We start from the raw sequence: 25870 nt of genomic DNA, 5'->3' as shown, positions 1-25870 counted from the left end.
TCTGAGTTTATTGTTTTTCCAGTTTGAAGGTAATCCACAAACATAATTCCTTTTGCATCACAAAAAACTGGTGATAACACCATCTTGGCAGATTTCTGGACTCTAATTTGCTTTGGAGCCGAAATACCGGGTTCACACCAAAGCAATCGTGATCAGCAAAAACAAAACAAAAAGTAAAAGTAACTATGAGAATAACGATAACGCAAACATAACCACTGACAAAAACGCACTGGCAAAGATAACCACTGACGATAACGCAAACATAACCACTGACGATAACGCAAACATAACAAACGATGACAAAAAAATCTTTTAACGCCGTTTTCATGTTGTGATGAGTGAGAAGGAAAACACTACTAAACAGACGAACTAATTTACAGTTTAATTAAATTTGTGTCTGTAATGTTATTTACCATGAACAACAATATTGTATTGGCTGACAACAGTGTTGCGTCATTTCGAAATAATACTAAACAACCGTTAAGATGCTCACCGTTGTGAAGTTGTTTCACTGTTCTTTGATAAAAAATGAATAATACACAATAAACAAGTTTTTTAATACACTTCCAATAACATTTGTCTCCAAAAGTCCTTGTAGTAATTTGAACGCAATGTTCAAAAGTCGCTTTAGCAACTTGTACATAATGTTTAATGTTTTATAAAATTAAAAAATTGCATTTGCAAATCATTGATTGACCATAAGTCCAAAAACGATATAACAAGTACGGTTTAATTCGCGTTTGTAAAACTGACTGCCAAAGCATTAACTCGAAATGGTGCAGCACTATAATCAACCATTACAATATTTTTGTTTTTGGTAAATAAAATTTGAGACACGGATTTAGCTGTTAAACTAGAAATTGTATTCGTTTAACGAATAAATGAGCAATTGACAACTTTTTTCTTGATAAATTTTCTATAAACTATCTATCTTATAAACTATACAAGAATTTGGATCAATTTTTGAGAAACTTAGCAAACCAATCATTATAAATACTATTGTTCAACTAAATGAACGGCTCAACCAGTGAGAAGACAAGCTTTTCCCTTTCATTAGCATTTTATCTTATAGCATATCTGTTGATAACACAGATATCCTGCTGTTGAAAGAAAAATTTGTAAATTTTGATTGATAAGAATTGTAAAAATAAGCAACGATTTAACGTTTTAAAAGAGTTTATAAATACAATCCTCAATGGAACTGCAGTTTAAAAAAAAATTAAAACCTCGTGTAACATAGTTTGAAAACTCCTACGATTACTAGAAAAATGTAAATCTAACAAGTGTCGAATTAAAAAGTAAACTTTCGCCAAAAGACAACATTTTCATCAAGTTGCGATCGACTTTTTTCGGGCAAAGCCTTCAATACTCTTTGTTTCTTAGGCATATTGTTTTAAAAAAAAATAAATAAAAAATAAAATTAAAAAAGGAACTGCAAAAATGCAGTCTGTATTTTGATTTAAAATAAAGAAGTTTATTGAATCACAGTAAATTGTTAATTATTAGATTTTAATCATATTAAGATTAGGTTTTCAAGACATAATATCAATATTACTGGTATTGCAATTTTTCAATACCGAATCATTGATATTAATAAACTATACCGGTTTTGGATGCACTGATAAGAGCTAAAATTTAAAAGCTTTGAAAAAAAAAATTGTTTTGTTTTATTTGTTTACAAAATTACAAGGTTATGCACACACATACACACATGCAAACATAAGGAATTAAACTACTCACACCACAACACCCCAACAAAAGTGTACACTAGGGTTATAACATTTTTTGAATCTGCTGTGGCCATACTTCTATAACCTAAGAAATATTAAGTAACTGATAAAAAAAAGTTTATTGATCTAATTGAAAAAGTTATTGAAGTCTAATTGCAAAAATATCATCTCCCCCCTATTTAATAATATGATTTTTCATATATTACATGCAAAAGACATGCAAAGCTTATTTCCTACGCATTTATAAACACCCTCAAAAATAAATAAAACAAACTGTAAATTATATTTAGTATTTAAAAACTACATGTCACGTAAGTGGTTCAATAACAGTAATTATTTTCTGCAATTTAGTTAAATGCTTCACAGGTCATTCTTTCCAAAAAGTTTCACACTTGCATGCTCTTTACTCGCATCACTCTAATTTGGTTTGAAAAATTCCATGTGTGAATGCAGGTAATGCAGCTTTATTGACATTCTGCATTTCATATCTGCGAACTACACAATTAAGTTTTCAACTAGTTCTTTGTAGTTATGACTCTTATTGTTGTCTAAAAACTATGAACAGCATGTCTAAATGCAATCCATGCTTCCTTTTTAACAGGAGAAATTTTGTCCTCCAGCTCCTTACATGCCAACATAACTTTATCTGCGGACACACGAATACACCTGCTGAAATTTTTGCATCTGACACCTTTGGAAACATCTGCTGAATATGCTAGAACGCTGCACTAACTGGGTTTAATGCTTTGACAAATTGTTTGACAAGACCTTGTTTAATGTGAAGGGGTGGTAGTAAGATCTACTCAACAGGTATCAGGGATTGATTAGTAACATTGTGCGAACCAGGATGTAAATATTTTCTCACTGGCCACTCACTTCTCATGAAGTGCTAATCTGCAGCCCTGCTATCCTAAAAATAAAGAAAACATGAGTACTTTGTATATAAGAAAGCATCTTAAAGCTTGCACATACATCCCACTTGTAACTGTTGTAGTTAATTTTCTCAAGAAACAATTTTACGTTCTTGAAGTCTTCCTATAAACGAACAGAATGAGCTACTGGAATAGAAGAAAATTGGTTTCCGTTATGGAGTAAAACTGCCTTTAGACTTCTTGTTGAACTGTCAATGAATAACCTCCACTCTTCAGGATTGTGAACAATTCCTATCCTTCGGCTTTTTATATTTTGAAATGTCAACCATGCAGAAACAACAGTCATCATGATAGTTCGTTGGTTCTCTCCATATTCTCGGAATCACAAAGGGCATTGATTTTCGGATTCCACGCAGACATACTTCCAGAGTTGATCTGCAGCTAACACAACTGTAGTGTGGTGCCCACGATTTGTTCTGATCTCCCATAGCCATGCCAAAATAAGCATGATATGCAGTAAAGAATTTTATACCACCGACAATCTTATGTTTAGTTTGTGTTGGACTAATGCAGTAACCACAAACATAACAGAATGAGTCAGGAAACCGCTTGCAGGATCTACTTGACGTATTTACCACTTAATGTATCAGTTGTAATTAGTTAAACTGAAAATAAACAAAAGAATATAGTTAACTCATTCTATCAGTCGCATTTGTTAAAAAGTTGTACCCAAAATAAGCTAATATTTATTAAAAATATGATTTAAATCAACATAAATAAACATAAACAATAAAAGAAGTGACAATTGAATACCTAGAAAACTAGAATCAGGAAAAGTAGTATTAAAATGGGATTATAGAAAAAAGACACAAAATATACAAAGCCACTGACAGTGGCTCGCCGGAGAAAAAAACAAATCCACGAGCCGATATCAGTGGCTCAGCGGAGAGAATGAGTTAAAATCAGTATACATATATATATAACGTTATAAATGCATTACACATATACGAAAACTCCGAAATATACTTTATGCGTTTTCTCAGGTCTTGATGATTAAGCGAAACCAATGGTACCACTGAAGTCAGCATACCAAAATTATGTAAGAAACATGAAAAAATTAACATAGACAAAAATGTTGTTACATTGTATCATCAAATAATTATTTGCTGAACCAAAGTTTTTTCCACGGATTTGCAATAAAGGTTGCTGCACTTTTAAATTCACACCTCCATGTTGGTTTAAGAAAATAGATAATAAGAAATATAATGCTCTAGAGTTTTATCTGCACTAAACAATGTAGGAAGCTTATGCTACCTAATTTTTGGTAATCTTTTTTAATTCTTGAAGTAACAAAAAGCTAACAAAACTCATAAAGGACTTTATCTCGTCATTTTAGGTTTATTTAAAATTTAAGCTCAGCTTCATATGTATATTTTTCGTGAAGATTTTCATAATTTTCGGTTAAATACTTTAAAAACTTATAATCAAAACCAGGAGTTATTGATTTATAATTTACAAAATGATCCAAAACAGGTTTTAAAATGAGATCTAGAATATGATGCTGACATCAGAAAAGTTGTGGTTTAGTAAAACCTCTCACTTCCATTTCATTTTGTATTTTTACAACTGTACCATTTAATTTTCCTGTGCTTACTGCTGTTGTGTCACACAATTATTGTAATACATTTCCATGCACCAAAATCATTTAGGAATTTTTTTTAAGTTTCAAAAATTATTATGGGATTTTCTACTTTTACATTTAACAGTTCCTAAATTAGTTTTATTAATTTCATTTTGAAGTATCATTACTTTCTTGTCATCAAAATGTTGGCAGAAATATTCTTCTTGTACTGTTTTAGTAATAATTTTCTTTATTCTTTCCTTTGCCTTATAGCTGATCCCCATATTCCTGCCTGACTTGGAGTTTCTATTTCAATACCTTTTTTATATAAATTTTTACAGATCTAGCTGATTTATTAAAACTTAAAGATTCAATTATCACAAGATTAGATTCAATTATCACAAGATTAGATTCAATTATCACAAGATTAGATTCAATTATCACAAGATTAGATGCTAACTTAGTTCTTTTGTATACTCTTTTTCTTGATTTTTTAATTTCCGCTGGTTTGTAATTGTTTTGTGAATCTAGATCTAAACCACTATCTTCTGATGCAGTTGAACTATAAAATTATTTACTTTGCTTGTCAAAGTTGTATCTTTTGCATTACAAACTCTAACTTTTGAAGGATGTAATGACACTTCTGTATTGGTACCGAGACCAACATCCCCTAATTTTAATAACTGTATGTTATAAAAATTTTTATCTTCCAGACAAAGACACATGCCCTTAATATTGGCGATATCAAAAAGATCTCCAAAAACAGAGCATTCTTGCTTTTTCTCAGGCTTTTTAAAATACTTGTCATGTTATTTTATAACCTTTTCAATTTTTCTTCCAACTGATTTTTTAGTAATACTTGAATTTGTTCCATAATTTACATATTTTGACAGCAACTAATTTTACTCTTTCTTTTCTGCTTTTTTTAATTGATGCCAAGTAGTTGTAACGTCCAGTAATAGAAGTTTTTTTTAGCATTCTATGAAATGAATTGAACGACTTTTCAATAAAAAGTGGACGAATTCTTGATTTTATACGTTTTTCAAATAAAACTAAATTTTTTTTTTATACTCTTGAATATTTTTCAACAACAGTTTTACTGTATTTATTTGACATATTAAAAAAATCTAAAAGGCATGGGTAATATATGTTAATAATATGTTTTAATATTATTCTTATAAAAATATTTTTCTTTAAAAATTTACTTTAAATATAAAATTAAATGAAAAAACATTAAAATGCAGAAAATACAATAATAATAATAAATAATAATAATGGTTAAGACGAAGATGAAAACATTTTTTGGTTGCTATACTAAGTTGCCAAACTTTTGACCATTCTGAAAATTTTTTAAAAATATTGATGAGGTGTATGTTGTTTCCATTATTGCTTGCTTGACATAACTTGCTGTCATCAGCAAACAACTTAATGCTGCAATTACCACCAATTCATGAAGTTACATTGTTTATAAAAACTAAAAATAGGGTGGGTCCCAAAACGGTCTCTTAAGGTATTCCGCTCTTTACAAGAACTTTGTTTGAATACGAGTTACCAACGCAGACACAATGGAACGATTTGTTAAAAATTGGTAATCCAGTTTAGTTTTGTAATCCAGTTTTTGGCCAATAAAACTGTGACAAAGTTAAAAAAATCACAGCCCTCTTGTACACCCTAATAATGTAGGCCAAAAATAATTTATTCATTATCAAAAATTTTCATTTAAGGTTATTATAAGCAGCTGTGGCGCATATGGTACCATGGACCATTTACATTACAAGCACCATTACTTTTAGTAACATTAGAAACAAATAAATAAAATTTTAGATGCGTTAATTCACTACCAGTATCAGTTCAAACACACCATTTTTTAACAAGAATACATTTGCGGTGAGCTCTGTTGTTTTAGCCAATTTAGTGCTAACTGGCATAAGTGCTCTAAACGCTTTTAATATTTTTTATCATTAATGGATATAAAAATTAAAAACGCATATCTCTTCTTAGCTAAACATTAAGCAGTTTAGTAAAATATGTATTAAACACAATTAACTAGCCACAAATGACTATATCATAAGTAGTACATTTCAGCAGGAGTAATTTTAAGGGGGAGGGTGTGGGGGAAGTGACAACTCTCTAAAAAAGGCGTTTTTTAACTTATAGTCGGATTTTTTAAGAATACAGTTGGCTTTTAATACATTTCAGTTGGCATTTAATACATTTCAGTTGGCAAATTTTAAGTTTTTAGGACCTTTTTTTAAGAAAGCAGTTGAAATTTTTTAAAGATTCTCTCACCTCTCCACCCTCCTCATTTCATTCCAGGAATCGCCTTTGCATTGTAGTTTTTCCTTTTTTTTTATGTGTTTCTATATGTATTTGGTTTTTTTAGAGGTTAATATATTACTAATAATTATTAATAATTATTACTATACGTAATAAGTAGCAAGAATTTATTATAAATATTAAGGAATTTGTAGAATTTGTATTAGTGTGTCAAAAGCCTACATTTGTACCAGCCTTTTAAAAATTTAAATTAGAAAATAATTTATCTAAAAATTTAAGCTAAAAAAAATGTTGAAGACAACTAGGAGTAAGATTAAAATCTTCTGTTTTTAAATCAGGTTAAAATTTGAACTTTGCAATTTGGCAAGAAATGACTATCTTAATGCTCGTGATTACAAAAAAAGTTATATATTTTTGCAAAAAGAACTGATACTATTACATGGTTTACTCAAACTGGTCTTCCTCAAACCAAATAATTTGGTTTGTAGACGAATTGCTATGTTTTGATAATTTTTGAAGAATACAGGAAGATGATTGTCATGAGGAACTTTTAATTTCTTATGATAAAGTTACTTTTTAACAAGATTTGAATAGGTATAAATAAAATTAATTAACCAGTTTCAGGTAAGTTAAAAAAAATAAATTTTTATAATACTAGATCTTCTGCTATTATTGGTCTTAAACTTAGGAATGAACTAAAAAAACAAAAAAAATAAAGTTAATCTTATATAGGGTAAACCACCCAGAGGTCGACATCCCTTCCAGCCTTCGATGTTTTGTCACTAAAAAATAGGCTGAGCAAACACTAACTCAAATAAAGTGCCAAAATAGAGTCTGAAATGATGACCTATCTTTCCTTTATATATGAGGGAAGTTTGGCTATCGTAAACATAAAAATAAACGCATACGACGATTTGGAGCAAAAAAGGTTCAGTAAATACCTTTAATCCTTAGGAATAATTTTCATAACTGTATCCAGATAACCACAAGAAACGCATAACAAATGTAATGTATTTGAAGTTTTTTTTTTCATGCTGACACTGAAATAGATGAGATAAATGTACAATCATTTAAAATCAAAAAATTGAAAGGGAAGTGGGGGGTAGAAGGAGTGTCGAGACTGGAAGCAATTTATTATGTTTTCCAGTATTCGACAAAAAAAAAAATTATTATTATTACTTTATTGTATAGTAAGGATTCTGAGTCACATATTTTATGTAATTTTGGCCAGAAATTTATGTTTGAAACCAACAATTCTATAAGTTATTGAATTTTATTCCAGTTTTTGACAAGACCGCATTCTAGTCATCAAATTTTATTTTTCGTTTGCAAGGATTTTTAGAGGTTTACGATAAAAAAAATATTACTTGCTGGATTGTTATGATTGTTAAACAATAATTCTCTATGGACTTTTTAAAGTTCGTAAAGTTTGAAATTATTGATATTTTGTAAAATTCTATTTGCACAATCATTAACGATCGCAGGTTGCAATCGTTAATTCATTGATTGAATGATTTAGAAGAATGTAAACACATTTAATAACAAAGCAAACATTTATTTATTTGAGAACTCCATGGTTCGGAATTTATCTCCAAGGGATTAACAGTGTTGCAATTTGAAACACTGTTAATAAATTTCTAATATTAATCTTATCTTTATTTTAATCTGTCTCGGCTTTGTTTCCTACTCAGTGTTTTGACAAGTTAATTAAATGTCTAATAAAAAAAAGCAGCTGCTCCAGAGTGGCATCAAGATCCCGATATACTGACGATGATATTGACAATGCAAATGAAGACGTTAAGAGGTAAAGTGGATATTTTTAATGTCTTATTAATTAATTCTATAATCAGTTTTTACTGTAGTCAAAGCGGTGCTTTAACTTTTTGTATATTTGCTGTATATTTTTCAGTAAAAGGAAGTCTATTTCAAAAGCTGCTAAATTTTACAACATTATTCGGATTACTCTGCATGATAAAATTAGTGGCAAAGCTCTGTATGATAAAATTAGTGGCAAAGATAAAATTAGTGGCAAAATTGTTAAAAAGATGGGTCCGAACACATTCTTGACTGGTGCAGAGGAACAAGTGCTGATGAATTATTTATTAAGTGCCCAAAAGCGTGCTCTGCCTGTCACAAAAAATACCGTTCTATTCCTTGTTTCTTCGTTTCATATCTGATGAAAGGAATTTCCTTGAGATTAACAGAAATTGGTATTTTAAATTTTGGGAAGCTGGGACTTTAGTGCCTGGTGAAAAATGGTTAGCTATTAAATACTATTGAGTCAAAAACTACAATTTTAGTTGTCATTTTGTTTCTTCGAATTTGTTTCAACTTCTAGTTCTATACATTGGTCTTTTATATAAAGTTATTTATATATATGTAGATATATCTATAAGCTATACTGACTTAATATTATTTTTATTTCATTAGATATTCACTCTTAATGAAGAGACACCCAAATATAATCTCGCGCACCAGCGAATCTTTGAGCGTAGCAAGGATGAATGTTAGCAAGCAAGTAGTGAAGCAATGGTTTGCAGACATAAGAGCATACTTGGCAGAATGTTCTTAACATAACAAAAGAGGCAAGCAGGAATTTTAATATAGATGAATTGGGTTTTCAATTTTCAACAAGAATTAAGAGAGTTTTGGAAGAGAAAGGCTCTAAAAATGTCTACTATGCATCATCAACAAATGCAAAAGAACGTGTTACAGTGCTTGGTAAGTTTAGCTTACTTATTAAATCCCTTGTTGATATTTCTCTTTATATGCTTACAGTCAAGAGAAATGTTTTGGCCTATGTCTAATAATATCTTTGCTACGCCTAATTATGTTCAGGGCCTTCGAGAGGGAGTGGCAAAGGGGGGAAATAAAACCCGGCGCTAAGTTTGAAGGGGCGCCGGACGACTGTTTTTTTTGTTTTGTATTTTTATTTGTTATGATTTTTTTACAATAAATAAAAAACATTTTAATGACTGCTAATGTGAAATCCGCTTAGTTTTTCTAATTGAGGTTAAAACTTTAGCATTTGGACTAAAAATACAGATGAAGAAATTAAAATTTTAATTTCCCTTATTATAATTATTTATAAACTCGAAGTTTAGTCGAAGGTATTAAATAATCCCATGTACAGTTAGCCGAGCTAGCTCGTGCTTAATTACACGGAAGATGATGCGCTATGGTAATTATAATGAAATCTGATAAAATCTGACTTTAAAGCAGTTGACACTGATAGCACTGACAATTACGTTAGGTGGTGCGTTCCATGGGTGAGCAACGCGGTCAAATAAACAGAATTTAAAGGATAAGCGATTTATAATCAAGACTAACGAAAATGTCTCTCTTCTGAACACACAATTAGACCTTCCAGTAAGTTACCTTTTTTTTTTTAATTGTTTTTTTCTTAGACAACCTCTAGTATAATAATCTTTGCTATTATTGTGAACTTTTTTCCTTGAGGATCCCTGTAATAATGATTCCCAGTCAGCCGAAGAGAGCTAAGAGAAAACAACGAGCTTTTCTCCTCTTTCAAAATTACCTGCTGCACACAATATGTGTGATTCGAAGGAATGTGGATAAGCAGGGGCCTTAAACAGTTTACCTGAAGCTGAGCTGAATTAATTTCAAAGTGACTCATCAGAGTCAGAAGGAGGAATTTTACCCAACAAGAGAGAATGTGATGCTCAACCTTATTTGATATTAAATAATGATGACCCCTCTTTGAGGTCAGTTGTTTTGAAACAAAAAGATTAAGATTTAATCATTTTAAAAGGATCCCCTTTAATATTCTTTGATACAACGAGATTATCCACGTAACTCTAAGAAAGAGAATCTTTTCTTTGAATGTGTTTAATCAATCTTTGCCTAATAAGTAAAAAGTAGAAAGAGATTTTTTGATTTGGAGCTCAACCACTAAGGCTCCATACTGTTTACCTTGTTCTTTCTTGGGAACGAAAGCAGTATTAAAACACGGGGAAACGTATCTTCTTTGTTGGAACAAAGGAGCTAAAGATCATTCGAGGAAACTTATAGATTTAGCGAAGCAGCATTAATGCAGCTGAATTGCCTGATTTTTTGGAAGTTTTGTACGTTCCTATATAGCGCTCAGTCTAAATTTGGCTGGTGAGCACACAGTTGTAATAGTCATTGAGATCAAAATATTCTTTGGGATTGTCGCATCATTGTACCTGTTTTTTAATGCAAGTTCTGTCCGATGAAAGATCCCTACTGAAACGACTGGAATTTCACTGCATAGACTTTCTATGACAAGATGGAGCTTTTGTACCAACGCGAACTAACTACTTCCAAAGAGGTTGAGAGAATCTTTAGAAGCTTGTAAACATGCAATGGAACTGACTAATGAGCAGTTTAGCTGAAGAAATTACTATGATTGCCCAGCTGCTGGAAGGATTCGAAACTTAACTTGCTACTGAAAGAAAGCATAAACTGAAGCGCTTTCACTTTCATTGTTTGAACATAAGCAAGAATTGCGTTACTGGCTTTTTGATTATTTTGATTAAAGAATATTTGGCTTAAAAGTTGAGCTAAGACATGGCCATTATAATTTGGGCGGCCAGAAAAGCTCGAAAAATTCATATCAAGAGCCTTATTTACCTTTCTTGAAAATTTTGTTGATTGACTTTTTGTTTATTGGTTTTAAAACTAATATTTTGATTTATGTCAGTTTTAAATAATGAACCGTTTCTCAATCCAGTCAATAATTAGTAACAAAGAAATACAAGGTGCTGTATCGAATAGATAGTCTGCATTAACAAAACTTTAAAGTTTGTTATTTCTTTGTTTGAATTCGGGGCGCAGTTCTCCTTTTATAACCCGGGCGCAATTTGGCGCTCTCGAAGGCACTGATTATTTTATTAAAATACTGGACATTAAATTGCATTTTACTAGATGCTTGTATTAAATATTGGGCTGCATTTAGGTCTATTCTTTTCTTTCTTTTCAGCAAACATCGGTGATAATGGGTCTCTCCCTCCACCTTTGATTATCTATGCAAACGTAAGAGCTCCGATGAATATGTAAGAGGTATTTCCAGAAACGCTTGCTGCTATCTGGAAAAGCGAGTCTGGCTATATAAACAATGAGCTTTTATATGAATATTTAGCCAATGCTTTTGACAGATGGCTTGTCAAAAACAATATACTAAGACCAAAAATGAATTATCATTTTGAGAAACAGCTGACCGATCTGCAAATACATCTTGTCTTGCTTACTCCAAATACTACTCATTTACTTCAACCTCTCGATGTTGGGATACTTCCCCATTAAAACAATCATGGGACTTGTGTGTTAAAGAATACAGAGCAAAGAACATCAATATGTACATTACTAAGGAATTATTTGTTCCAGTTTTCCTTCCTCTTTATTGATCTAAAGACAAAATCAAAAATTCATTTAAAAAATCTAAATGGTATGACTCAAGCGTTAGAAGTGGCAAACCTTATCTGATAAATATTACACTAATCTTATTGAATCATTGGTAGAGGGCGCAACTATAAAGTTGTAAGTTATCTTTATTCATTAAACTTTCAAACTATTCAAGCTTTAAATAAAAAACTCAATAGCCATAAAAACATTCAATCCGTTTAAATTTGTACATATCTTTTACAGATGTGCATTTGAATGCGATGACTCGGTCATTGAGTGTTCTCGTTTAGAATCATTGTGCTTTATCACTAGAAAAAAATGGTTTAGTTATTTACAAAGAAGAAATGCAGACAGAATATCCACGAGACCTGGAGAGGAAAGAAGCCATGTTGGAGGTAATATTTATATCTCCTTTAAATTTTATTGAAATAGCATAGCCTTTATTAATTTGCATGTGTTCTGTAAATGTTTACCCTGACACTTTAACTTAATATTGGTTTCTTGATTTTCAATTTTTTCTTTCTTTAGGCGTGACCAAGGAATTTACTAGAGGAACCTATTATCTACCTCCTTATGACCAAGGAATCTACTATCTATCTCCTTATGCCTTAACTCCATCAACATCGCTTTCTATGGTTTCCATCGCCAAAGAAGACTGTTCCTTAAGTTAGGACAATAGCTCAAGAAATCCATGCAACATCTGTCTTGACAACACCTCAAGTAGTTTCTTTGTTAGGGGATATCTGACAAAAAAGAAAGATACTATTGCCGCCAAAGAATGTCGCAAACAAGTACGATTGACAAATGCAGAAAAGAAAAAAAAAGCACACCTACGGCTGTTGTTAAAAGAAAATGAAACTGAAAAATAATGTATCCTAATTTAGTTTAAATTGTAATCATTTATCCTACGCTGTAAAATGTAAAGTACAGACGTTTAAATTTTTTCTTTAAAGTATTTTTTTATATTTTACGTTGTAAACTATAAAAAGAATACTTTTTCGTTTTGCTACATATCATTTAAACACCTGTATTTGAAGAAGTACTTAAAATTTTTAAAAATTTAGTGTCGAATACTTGAAAATAAACAACGTCAAACTTAGGATGGCGTCCAGTTTTCGACATTTCGGGGGCTCTAACCCCTCTTTTTTTTTTTTGGGTCTCATTCACTCAAAGTGTATTGTAAAGAGCAGCTATCCCTTTATACGATAAAACATTGACATCAATATTTTATGAAACATCGAGTGAAAAATTATTAATTATATAAAACTATGCAAAAAAAAAAGCGTTGAACACTGGGTGGTTTACCCTAAGCTCTTTTTATTCATTTTTATTCGTCTTTTTCCTCGTTTTTTCCTCGAACATCAGTTCTTTGGAATTCGCTTCTTTTAATCTTGTTTTCTGATTCATATAAATTGCAATACTTTAAGTTGTATGTTAATTGTTATCTTTCTTTATAAACTTCATCTTTTCTCTTCCAGTAACTTCCAACTCTAATAGACTATATATATATATATATATATATATATATATATATATATATATATATATATATATATATATATATATATATATATATATATATATATATATATATATATATATATATATATATATATATATATAAACAGCGTACCATACGGCTAAGTAATATTTCAATGTTTTTGTTGCTGTGTTTTGTTATTTTATATACAGCTAAAACTATATTTCCGAATCGAAGTTGTTGCTGCAAACTTCACTTGCTTTCTTAACTGAAATTTCATGAATATTAAAAATTTATTATTTGCGGAACAACACAAATCCAAATAGTAGTAAAAATTGAATCGCATAAAGCTTGATTATGCAATATGCATTAAAAATAATACTTTTATTTTGTTATATATAAGTCAAACTACTTATAAATTGACGTTAACCGTTAGATATTAGGCCGGGTGAATAAAAATGAGCAATTGCTTTTACTTAGTAATTGGTCAGCTTTACGAGAATAAAAACGTTTAGAGTTTAGCTCTAGTTTTAATTTACGCAAAATTAAGCAATTTGCTCAGTAACTGTTCAACTTTACGTGAATAAAAACTTAAGCAAAATAAGTAAAGTTTTTATTCACGTAAAGCTGACCAATTACTGAGTAAAAGCAATTGCTAATTTTTATTCACCCGGCCTAAATTTCCTTGACGCAATATCTGAGTTCATAATCCAACAGATAAATTGTTGAGGTGGTTTATAAGTGAAAATTCCAACATCAATTTACAATTAGTTATAAGCTTTTTTATACTTGATAAAAAAACTAAAAAATGTAAAAAAGGAGCAACATACAATGTTTCTAAAAATTTTGAATAAGAAATCTTAACGAATAAGATATAAAACTTTTATTTGTCAATAAATATAGTAAAAAGTGGGCTAGCTGGTACAAAAAAGTTAATGAAGTTACTATTATTATAACTAGAGCACTGCACGGTAACGAGAAACAAAGTAAGACAATTAAGCACCAGCGAATCTGATACGGCCTTGTAATAAGTTTTGAAAAGAGAACAAGATATTTTTGGAGTCTACTAACATCCTTCTATAATCCAAAAAATATGAGTTTCAAACTACATTGGTTACATTTTAGAGATCATTTATTGACAACACCTAAAACAAAAAGAAAATGTCTCATTTTCCACCGCAACATGTTGGCATCAATGTCGCCTAACTTTCCGACAACTTTATTAAAAAAATTAATTATAGTTGATTGGAAATGATAAAAATAACACACAAACTTTTAATTTAAAGTTATTATACCTCTGAGATCAAAAAAACTAAAAAAATTTATTATAACAAAGCTTCAAAATTCGTAATTGCCATATACGTTATTGTCATATATATATATATTGTCACATACATATTGTTATATATATAATGTTATATAGATATAAAATGACTGTCATTCTTTTTTTTTTTTTATTTCAAAGTATCTCATTATATTTTTCCTAACACTTAATTGTTTAAGAACAAAAATTCAATTTTTAAACTCTTTAAAAATTTATCTAGTTTTGTCCTCCCCCCTTCTCCCCCACTCCCCACCTATTTGCTCCTTATGCCCCGTATTAACCATTAATAATCCAATGCAAATTTAAAAAGCTTGTTAGTTAACATTTGTATGTTTAAAAAATTTTTTTTAACCAATTCATGTGAAAGGAACTTTCACATGGGTTGAATATAAGTAATTTTTGAGTTTATAAAAGTACATCATTCGAAAAACTAATAAAATTGTTGAAATTATCTTACTATCATTAAATATTGCTGTCAAAAAATATTCTTTAAATTTACTTTTATTCTTAAAAACTTTTTACCAGCGCCGTTTGATTCGTTTGGTCAACGCCCCGTTATGGAATCATCGAAATCAAAGTTCGAGGTTCGAGCAAATTCGTTTGGCGAAATACACGGCGTAAGAATCGATAGTATTTTTGAGTCTCTTAGTTTGTTTCCAGAGGAAAGAGATTTATTCATATACGCATTTCAACTTTCATTTGATATAACAAGAAAGGTATGCATGATTTGGTAGATTAAGTTTGTTAAAAATAGATTCTTTTAATTTTTTTATTATTCGGTTTTTACCTTTTTGAAAAATGTATATTTTAGAGAAAAAAAAAATTACCTTTGGTGGTGTTTGATAAAAATGTGATAACATTTAAAGACAAAAAAAGAACAATATTCGAAAAAAGCATGCCAAAAACTATCGATATTAAAACAGAATTTGAAAGAAACTCAAAAAGTATTGATCAGACGATTGACAAAAAGCTTTCGACCAACAATTTAAATTCGAATTATAGTCTTAAACTAGAAACGTCATTCGAAAGCATTTCTTCTGTAAAAAATTTACGTAGTGAATTTTACGCAAAAGCAAAAAACATTAATGAAAAAATAAAAGCTATGGAAACTGAAATAAAGACTATACTTAGTCAACTTGAAAAAATTTAAACGGTAATAAATTTATCTAATGACTGCTATAAATATTATGACATACCTTTAAATTAAATTCAAATTTTTTTCAGCAAGTAAATCAGCAACATAAATATTTACAAGCAGAAAAGCTGCATATTTTTCATTTTTTAAAGCTGAATATTTTTAACCATAAATTCATTGTGTTTAAGTTTTAACAAATTTTTAGTTTTGAGTTATTAATTTGAAATTATTATAATATTGCACCTTATGATTATATATTCATTTTTTATTTTATTTTTTTGTCTTTAATATGACAACTTTGCTACATAATAAAGATTCGTTAACAATGTGCACACGCATACACAAAGACATCTTTATACCCCGGTCATTTAGATTTTATTTATATAGCAAGGCATTGTATTCTTTTTTACTGACGAAAAAAATAAATTAAGTTAAGAAAAAAATTTTAATTTAATTTTAAATCAGGTTCATAACTTGAGGTCTTTAGTTTAAGACAAATTTCATGACATTATCGACATGGGATCTCAATTCATGAGTAACACCATCGACAGGGGGTCTCAATTCATAACTAACATCATCAACAGGGGATCTCAAGTTACTTTTAACGATGTTCATGCTGCTAAATACTCGTTCACAACAATATGTAAATCCAAAAGTTCTCAAAGGTTCAAATGGCATTAGCCTAAATTGGTTGTAACTCTCAGGAAAACAATTTAGTGTTTCAAATATAATTTAATCTTCCTTTTGAGAATTTGAAAGGTCTTTCCAATTAATATCTACAGCAAAATTTTTTTTTTATTTCAAGTTTCCTGGTTTTGTTTTCAGGGTTGTAAATTTTGAAGATCAAATATTTTTTGATTTCAAATCTTGTAACTGACATTCAAATTAAGCTCTGGTGACCTTTTAAAACAGTTGAAAATTTTTTTAATTTTATTGTCATACCCATAGCAAAATAGAATTTTAGTAACTAATTACCATCGGGTATTCAATTGCTTTTTATGACAGTTTTTTAAGTTTTTTAATATCATCGATACATTAACTGAAACGTTTAAGAATAGTTCCCCTAAATAGGAACGGAATTATACAGAAATAGACCAGAGTGGCACGCCAAAGAAAACAAGGGCGGTGATGTGATTTTAAATCTGTTGCGATGCCACATTCTCTGCCATTTTTATTGTTCTGTAATAAACTGTTTTTGTAGATATCTTTATATTTTGGAATAACTTTGACTTTTTAAATTATTAAATAGAAATATTTAAAGAAAAAATTTCTTCTTTAATAAACTAAATTTTTCGTTGGTTTCAATAAAACTGAAGTATATATAACTTAGACATGCTTTGACCCAATTTGTATAAAAGAGCTGCTTGCAATTTGTGAGCTGCGGGTTGCAGTTTTCTGACATAACAAGTTCTAAAAGCATGTTTTGCAGCGTGAAATAAAGAAATCTTTTGAATTACTTTATAAGAATAATAAAATTTAAAACTGTTTTTTAATAATAATATATAGTTATTATATTTGATCGGACAGTTGATCCAAAAAATTTGTTGATCTAAAAAAATGTTCAAAAAGTATAAAAAGGAAACATAAGTCATCATATAAGCAGACACGGTGTTGTAGTTAGACGTCTGGCTAAATAAAGTCACTTCAAGTTTAAGTGAAATTGCAGGTCAAAATGATAGAAAAAGTAGTCGGAAATATTGAAGTAAATTTTTACGAGCATCTTAATGATGAAAAAAATTAATAACTTTATTAATTCACAAAAAAATGTACAACGACATTGATCAAAACAGCGTCATCCAAAAGAACGAATCCGAATTTGACAAAATTTAGAGAGATGAAAGATTGATCATGGCGGAACAATTTGAAGTCAAGAGATTTAGGGTTAAAGAAAACGAAGGTGAAAAGTGGGATGATTACGAAATTAAGGTAAGCAAAATGTTTAAAATTCAAGAGTACATAGACTTGGATAAGATATTCTACTAAACCATGAAAATTCAATTTTATTGGATTTTATGGATAAGGCTGATTAAAAAAAAAATGAAATGATTTTTATTTTTCATACTTTCGTTTTAGGTGCCCTAAAAAGACCAAATGATTTTGTCACAGAGCACCGCGGGAGAGCATTTAAAAAATTGTCCTCCAAATTATCGTTTTTACAGCTAAATTGTTTGTTGTACAACATGTTGTTTACCGTTAAATATTTAAATTAAAGCCTCGAATTAGTACTATAGAATACCACTTGTATGAACCAGGAAAAACTTTCAAACTTTGTGTTTGTGTACCACACAAACTAAACGCTAATCAGCTAGGTCAGCAAGGAGACACCTAAAACTCTTGTCTATGCACCGCATGTGTGGCTTAATTTTGTCATCCCGTGAGATAAAAAGTGGGTGCTTTTTGTAAAGCACACAGGTGAGCGCTAACGCCTAGAGGCAGCTACGAAAAATAACACCGAAAGTCATCATACACTCTAACTACAAAAAAATGTTGCTTTCGGTTCGGTGGAACGTGCACAAGTTGTGAACTGCTTTCATCAATTATCACAATCACGGCAGCAATTTACTGTGCTCAACTCGACAAGCTTTAAGCGGAATTCTCAAAAAACGCCCGAGGCTCAATAAAGTTTTGATTTGCCATGACAACACCCGTTCCTACATTGTCGTAACATTACGCCTCAATCACTTTTTTAAATTAAAAGCCTAAAGAGTTTTATGCTGACAGCATTTCTTCCTTGTCTAAGCATTGACAAAAGATTATAAAAATTTATAGAGTATATGTTATTGATGACTAAATTTTCAAAAAAAAATTAACTCATCAACAACATTACTTTTTAGCCAAACCAATATATTATCAATTCGAATGACCTAGAAAAGCATGAAATAATCGGTGTATAGTTAATTAGTATTCTATGTTATCGCCAGACTTAAAAATAAGATAAACTCGTAAAATTTATAATTTTTACGGAACATTTTCTGGTTTAAAATAAAGAAAGATCAAAGATATAGAGTAAAGAGGATTTATTATGATTAAAATAAAAAACTGTTATTAAGGCATAGGCGTTAATTTTAGATTATGCATAACAGATCGAAAGTTGCTGTTATCTATTGTTACATTTATCCATAGCGTGTAAGGGGCTATAAAGGACGCTATGTAAAAGGGGAAAGGGGGTCAAAATAACAGAAAAAAAAAATCGTCATTTTATAAAATTTTTTAATTTTTAATTTTAATTTTATTAACATGGAAAACTATGTAAACAAGTGTTTCTATGAAGCTAACGTTAAAGAATGTAATGTGAATGAAGTTAAAGTTAGAGAGTTTCTCGTATCTCAACTATGATATGCGGGATGATAGCAATGATGATAGCGGGATGATAGCAACTATGATACTACGGGATCCAAATCGCGAGCAATTTCTTCGTGCGGAATTTTTCCCCAAATAAATGTTTTGCTATCTTGAATGATTGTCTAAAAAGAGTATACAAATATTTGTTCAAAGAGAATTCATTTTGTTACAATTGTCTAAAGTAAATATTACAAACAGTAGTCCAATGGAAATTGGTTGTGTTGCAATCATTACAGAGATTATTTCTTATTTTATTTTCTAAAAACATCGGGGCCTAGCAAATATTCAAGAAATCTGTTCCTTCCACTTCTAGTTCTTCTTTATTAGAGTTTCAGCCCGTTTCAGATAATTTGTTGAACCAATAGATGATGTCGTTGATGCTACGAAGCTTGTCTCTCTAAACAACACCCTCAACACAGTTTAAATTGATAAAAAGAAAGGCTCATGCGCAAAACACAATCAAAAAAGAGCTTTTTGTTTTGAATAAAGAATGAGTTTGGACCGATGGCAACAAAAAAACCATTAGAAAGTAGGAGGCAAAGATCCTGGAAATCACGGCTAATCTGAACAAGTTTATTGGCAATGTGAAGTCAAAACAAACGTCACGGACTAAAAAGAAATACGTTATAAATCAGGTGATAATACCGCACTATGTAATAGAAAGTTAAATAATTTTTTTTTTGAAAATGAAAAATAATTAATTGGTATAATTTGTTTAAAATTGCAGGTGTTTGCTGACCATTCAGAATTGGAAAAAGCTTTTAACGTACATGACGGAATTGATTGCCCTACTATTGATGAAGAATCAGCTGAGCTATTGCGCGTCATCATTCAACTTTCTGAACATGAATATGTTGCCCAAGACAAAATCTGAAGTGTATAGGGTGAGAGTACAACTTTAGCTGATAAAGATTACTATTAGACTATATTACACCTAAGTATAGCTTTTAGCCTCTAAACTTTAAGGACTAATAGTTTTTTTAATTACTTTATACAAAGCCTAAGACATTTGGATGAGCTTGGCTCCAAGCTTGAGAAGAGAGGCTACCAACTTAGCAGAAGTGCTTTAATATACTTGGTTGCTGCCGAAATGAACCAACTCTCTTGAAGGAAAAAGACATGTCAACACGGCTTTTGTCAAATTGATGCGAGCTTGTTGTTATTGTTGTTATTGTTGTTATTGTTGTTGTTGTTGTTATTGTTGTTATTGTTGTTGTTGTTGTTAATGTTGTTATTGTTGTTATTGTTGTTTGATCTAGAAAGCATTTATCACCACAAATTATGCTCACGGAATAGAATTTAAACAAATTTTGATTCCGTCAGAGTTCAATTCCAACACAAAGGAGCCTTTAAACAAGTTTGTCAAACCAGTGGTTGTCTTTTGTGTTAATGGTTGACCGGATAAAAATCCACGATACGCTAAAGTCATTAAAATAGGTATAGCCTTTGTATTCATATTTTTTTATTGTGATTGTTCAACTAATGATGTTTTTTTTAACTTGTATATTAATTTTATTTACAGCAATTCATCATTTTTATACAAACAATTTGGATGCCTTATTTATTATAACAAACTCGCCAGGACGGAGTGTTTTCAATAGACTCGAGAGGAGAGTAGCTCCAAGGAGTTGACTATCAAGGAATTCGAACTAGTTTTCAATATTTTTATAACTTACTGTTACAGAACTTGATGGTCAAGATCGCTATGTAGCAAATAATCTTAAGAATGCTTTAGAGAAAAGTTTGTGAAAAAAAGAGACAACTTTGTAGTTAATTGCAATGAATCAACTATGCGTCAAAATTTCAAATTGTTTGAAACAACTAACAAAAGATCACATAATTTAGATACGCTTTATAATGCACCTGTAATTATTCGACCATCCAGTATTGAAGTTGAAAGAGTGTTAAGTTCAACAGGTTTATCTTTTACAAAGTTTTGAACTAGATTATCAGACAGTCCTCTGGATGCACTATTTTTTTAAAAAAGTCACTTTTAATCTTAAAAATAGTTTTAGCAATAAATTAAAAAAAAAAAAGACTTTATTTGTTTGTATCTTATTAAAATGTACATTCCCAGGATTTTCCAGTAATCCCAGGAACTCTATAAACAATTCCTGCCATCCCGGTATAGCATAAAGTCTTGGAATTTTCAATCCCTAACTATCTGCTATCAAGCTGATTAAATTGAGTCAATCAGCTTTAGCTTTAGTTTGAAACTGATGAGTTTAAAGCCGAAGCTAAAATAACAGCTGCAAAACCTATTATATAGATAACGTACTTGTTTTAATGTATATACTTTATTATAAGTATTTTTCTATTCTTTAATAGTTATTTTTTTTTATAACACTTTTTTTTTTAAGATGTGTTTTTTATAATATATACTTTTTTATAATATTTCAATACTTAGGAAAATATTGACTTTGGCCCAATATTCTTTAGACAAAATTTTTATTTTCTTACATTACTCTAATCGTGGTAATAAAAAAAAGTAATATTTACTCCAATCATTATATTAAAGTTCATGCAATTCTATCATACATAGGTCTCTCATTAATTCTAATAAATAAAAATTATTTCCACTATTATTATAGTTATATTTACTACCCAGTACTTATATTTATCAAAAATACGTTCCGGATGTTTAGTCACTTATACTCAAATTAGTATGAAAATATTGTCCATAGTCTGTGTGCACCAAGAAAAAATATTTTTAAACTAGCAGCAAAATGCAAGATATACATATGAACCATATCATATGGTTTAACTCTTTTTGTTCCTTTAACTTGGAACTTAATATTTTTATCCCAACATTTTAAAATTAAGTTAAGGATAACAAAAACGGTGTTTATCTTATTACAACTCAGTTTTAGTAATTAAGCATAAGGTCATAATCTATATAATAACTATATAAGGTCTGTATAATATCTATATAAGGTCATAATCTGTATAATAAATATTATCTTCTTTAAGTTATCGTTATTTATTAAAAGTTATGAATTTCCTTGATAACTTTCAAATAAATAAATTAATTAGCACAATCATATAAACAAAATTTTATATATGTATATATATATATATATATATATATATATATATATATATATATATATATATATATATATATATATATATATATATATATATATTTAAATTATAAATTGAATTGTTATAATTGAAGATAGAATGCATAAGTTTATGTCAATAAATATTTTATCAGTATTATAAATATAAGTTCAGTATTCTTAGCATTAATAAGTAAAAGTATTGTAAGTATAAGTTAATATTATGTATATTATAATATTATTGTTTATATCACAAGTTACAATTGTAAATCAAATGAAAAAAAATATCAATGATTTAAAAATGCAGTTGATGCATAACAACAATAATAGTAATAAATAAATGAAAACCTAAAAAAACATCTTTTTAATGAAGTTTCAAAGTGAAAAAATACACCGAAAAATAAATTTCTCTTCAATCAAAATGTAAATATAACGCATTGAAAAAATATATAAGTTTAATTTTTAAATTCATTTTACGCAAATACGAATTATAAATGGCAACCGTCGAGTAAGTTTTGTAATAATTTTTTTAATTATCAGTTTAAATTTTTTGGGAACCTTATGGTAAATCTGTAAAATCCCCAGATCTTTTGGCCCTTATAAATACCAAGCAAGTTAATTTGCTTGATTTTTTTTAATCAAATGGGACCCATCCGGAAACCAAAACACATACCTGTCAAAGTTCCGTTCCCGTAAGTCTTGACAAAAACCATGCGGTACCCGTTTGTCAATGTATGCTTGGGTTGTAAGAATTTTATATTGCTTCTGTTGTATAGCAGACTTGAAATAAATAATATTTATGGTTGTATTGTTAGTAAATAAAAAAAAGCAGAAAAATGATTTAATAAGCCTATCTTAATTATACTTGTGCAAATATGATTTTTGAAAAAGTTATTTTTGATTGTATTATCGAGTAATGTAGCGATTGCAATAACTGATAGATGATGAATAAGTAATGATTTATTGTATCTTTATGACTGATTGAATTAGCGATTGTATTATCAAGATTACTTGAAAATAGTTTGATAATTAAAAGTAGAAGCATATTTGGCTTTACTCTAGTAGGTTTTTTTTATTGTTGGAATTACATTATGCGAAAAAAGAGTGCAAATCTGAAAAATGCTATTTGAAATACGAAAATGTATTCTTTGAAGCACGCCTTAGCGAGTCTAAACGTATATCACTGGTACATTGGTTTCTCTTTACTATTTATTGAATTTAGATAAGAACGTGTCCTAAACTTATTTTTTAGACAGCCAACTGACTTTCTAAGTGTAATATAAATGATTATGTTATTTTTTTTTTTTGTCTGGTTATTAAGGTGTTCCAACATATCGTTACGGGTCCTCTTAAATATATTCAGATTTGGCATTGAACCTCAGCCTTTTTGTTACAAAGTAAGCGCTTAATGAATTATCTCTGTTGAGCTGTATTGTTTAACTGTTCAACGCATTATTTTTATTAGGCTAGTTTATAAAATTAACAGCATCACAATCTTCTTCATTAAAGTGTACGTTTATTAAACATTAAATAAACGTTTGTAGTCTTGGTTTATGTTATATTATAAATTTCAATATTATAAATGTTTAATCAACATTTAATTCTGTATACTTTAAAAGACGTAAAATGTAGATCTTAAATTTATACTTGTTATAAAGTTTTCCAAACAAAAAAAAGAAAATGAAAAAAAATTAAAAGAAGAATGCATCATTTTAATAGCTAATTCTTCTAAAGTTATAAAATTTGATATAACTGCTTGTTTTGGGTCTGGCTTGTAACTTTAATATAATCGAGTACAAAGAAGCCAACATCAAACTTAGTCTAAGCGGGTCCCCGATAGTGAAAACTGAAAATGTAAATAAGAGTATATGTAAACGTTTATTTGTGATGTTTGAACCATTTTCTAACAGAAAAACAATTAAATATGTACCATAAAAGCAATTTCAAGTTTTTTTGTTGTTGTTGTTGTTCAAGATAGGTTACCTCCCTTATCATTATGCATGTTTATTCTAACGAAAACAATACGTTTAACAAAAAAATATTGGTGGACAGATTTTAAGAATTATATACTTTAAAATTAGAGCCCTAATGTCTAAATATTTTTATGGTGGAGAAAAAGTATTAAAATTTTAAAAAAGCTCTACCATTGTGAACTCATCTGTAAAATTATAGTAAAGTAACATCTAAAAGTAAAAAATTATTCAAAATAATTTTTTTTTCTGGTTACAATTTGGCAGGAGGACCCCATTTTTCTAGATAATATTGTTTCTAGGACCCAATTATCGCAATATTTTGCAAAAAAAATTTATTTGACACCAGTATTAATATAATAACATTTAAAGTAGGTACCATCTGAAAGCTTTTGAACATTATTAACTCCTAAACTGTTCGTTTAACTCTGAAAGACGTCGACATTTTCATAACTTAGTATATGTTTGTTCAAAGTATCCTTAATGTCGAAGTATCGTGGTTTAGAAAACTTCTAAAAATTTTATCTATCGCAAAGCAACTAATCAAGTCCCTTAAAATTAAGTTGAAGCGCTATTTATTGTTAACAAATATAATTTTAAAAAGGTTTGAAATTAAAATTATTTTTGATTTAGAAGAAATCCTAATTTAAAGTCTTGCTTTAACAATTTATTCATTGATAGAAATGAGTTAAAGTATTCATTGCCATAAATCTTAAAGTGTTCATAGTTATTGCAAGTTATTTAACATACCCTTTTTCTAAATCTTTAGAAAATGTTATTACCGTTTAATAAAGACCATTATTGATATGTTTGTGAAATGTTCTTATTATAAAACGCCTCTAACACATAATACCTTTTAGTACTTTATCAGCTGATTCAAAAATCTCAGACAAATTCCAGAGTTTGTAGGTTCTATGCATAGGTTCAGGTTTTGTAGGTTTGTATTCCAGAGTTTGTAGGTTCGTCTAGCGCATTTAAGCCTGCTTTATAAAACATCATTTTTTGTTTTATCAGACAACTTAAATGATTTAACTATTTATAATCAACAACCCTGTGGTCACGGTACGCTTTTAAAACGTTATTTAGACGTTTTAATAAAATTTAAACTTAATAAAAACGTCCAAAAAGCGTTTTATAAACGTACTGTGCTTACTAGGAAGGTGGTGACGCAACAAAGGATTTACAGGAGAATTCTCCGTCCTCCGACAAACATCGACTAATATGCATCCATTTGTAATAGTTACCGCAGTTATATGTTTTAAATTTGTAATCTTATTTATAAAATTGCAATTAGAAAATAATATATGCTTTGTTATGAATGTATCACTACACTGCACTTAAATACCAATAACATAAAGAAATGAAAATATATATAGATAAGAAATAAATATGATAAAGAAATGAAAGAAACGTAAGAGTTGCTTTCAAAGCAACATAAAAAAAATTAAAGAAATGAAAAATAATATTTTAGACGCATTGTTACTCATACGCTTAGATAAATTGCTTTGTTGCTATATACCACTGTACATCCCTGATGTTTTTACGTTTACGTTTTAAATTTTTTTTTTTTATTCTCAAATTACACATGTATTACACGATTTAATGGAAAAAATTACAAGACATCCAAGTTACCGTAAATCAATTAAATAAATTTTTTAACTCTGTATTTATA

General features: G+C 29.3%; 1 protein-coding gene and 1 long non-coding RNA gene across 2 annotated transcripts in view; both read left to right on the top strand.

Annotated features, from left to right (window-relative positions):
- The window catches only part of LOC100201901 (potassium voltage-gated channel subfamily H member 1), a 33328-nt gene extending 17237 nt beyond the window's left edge, over nt 1–16091 (top strand). The window contains exons 10-11 of the mRNA XM_065805154.1: nt 15215–15405; nt 15501–16091. Coding sequence (XP_065661226.1) covers nt 15215–15405; nt 15501–15839 — 530 coding nt within the window. The 3' untranslated portion in view covers nt 15840–16091. The remainder of the gene's footprint in view (nt 1–15214; nt 15406–15500) is intronic.
- LOC136085062 (uncharacterized) lies at nt 6766–12014 on the top strand. Its single transcript, XR_010641043.1, has 4 exons — nt 6766–8304; nt 8410–8758; nt 8931–9221; nt 11464–12014. It is a non-coding gene; the product is annotated as an uncharacterized LOC136085062 (long non-coding RNA).
- Nucleotides 16092–25870: the final 9779 nt, after the last annotated feature.

This window comes from Hydra vulgaris, chromosome 09 (assembly GCF_038396675.1).
Source record: "Hydra vulgaris chromosome 09, alternate assembly HydraT2T_AEP".
Classification (NCBI taxonomy): domain Eukaryota; kingdom Metazoa; phylum Cnidaria; class Hydrozoa; order Anthoathecata; family Hydridae; genus Hydra; species Hydra vulgaris.
Note: the sequence above shows the minus strand (reverse complement) of the source record. Positions and strands in the feature narration are given on the sequence as shown.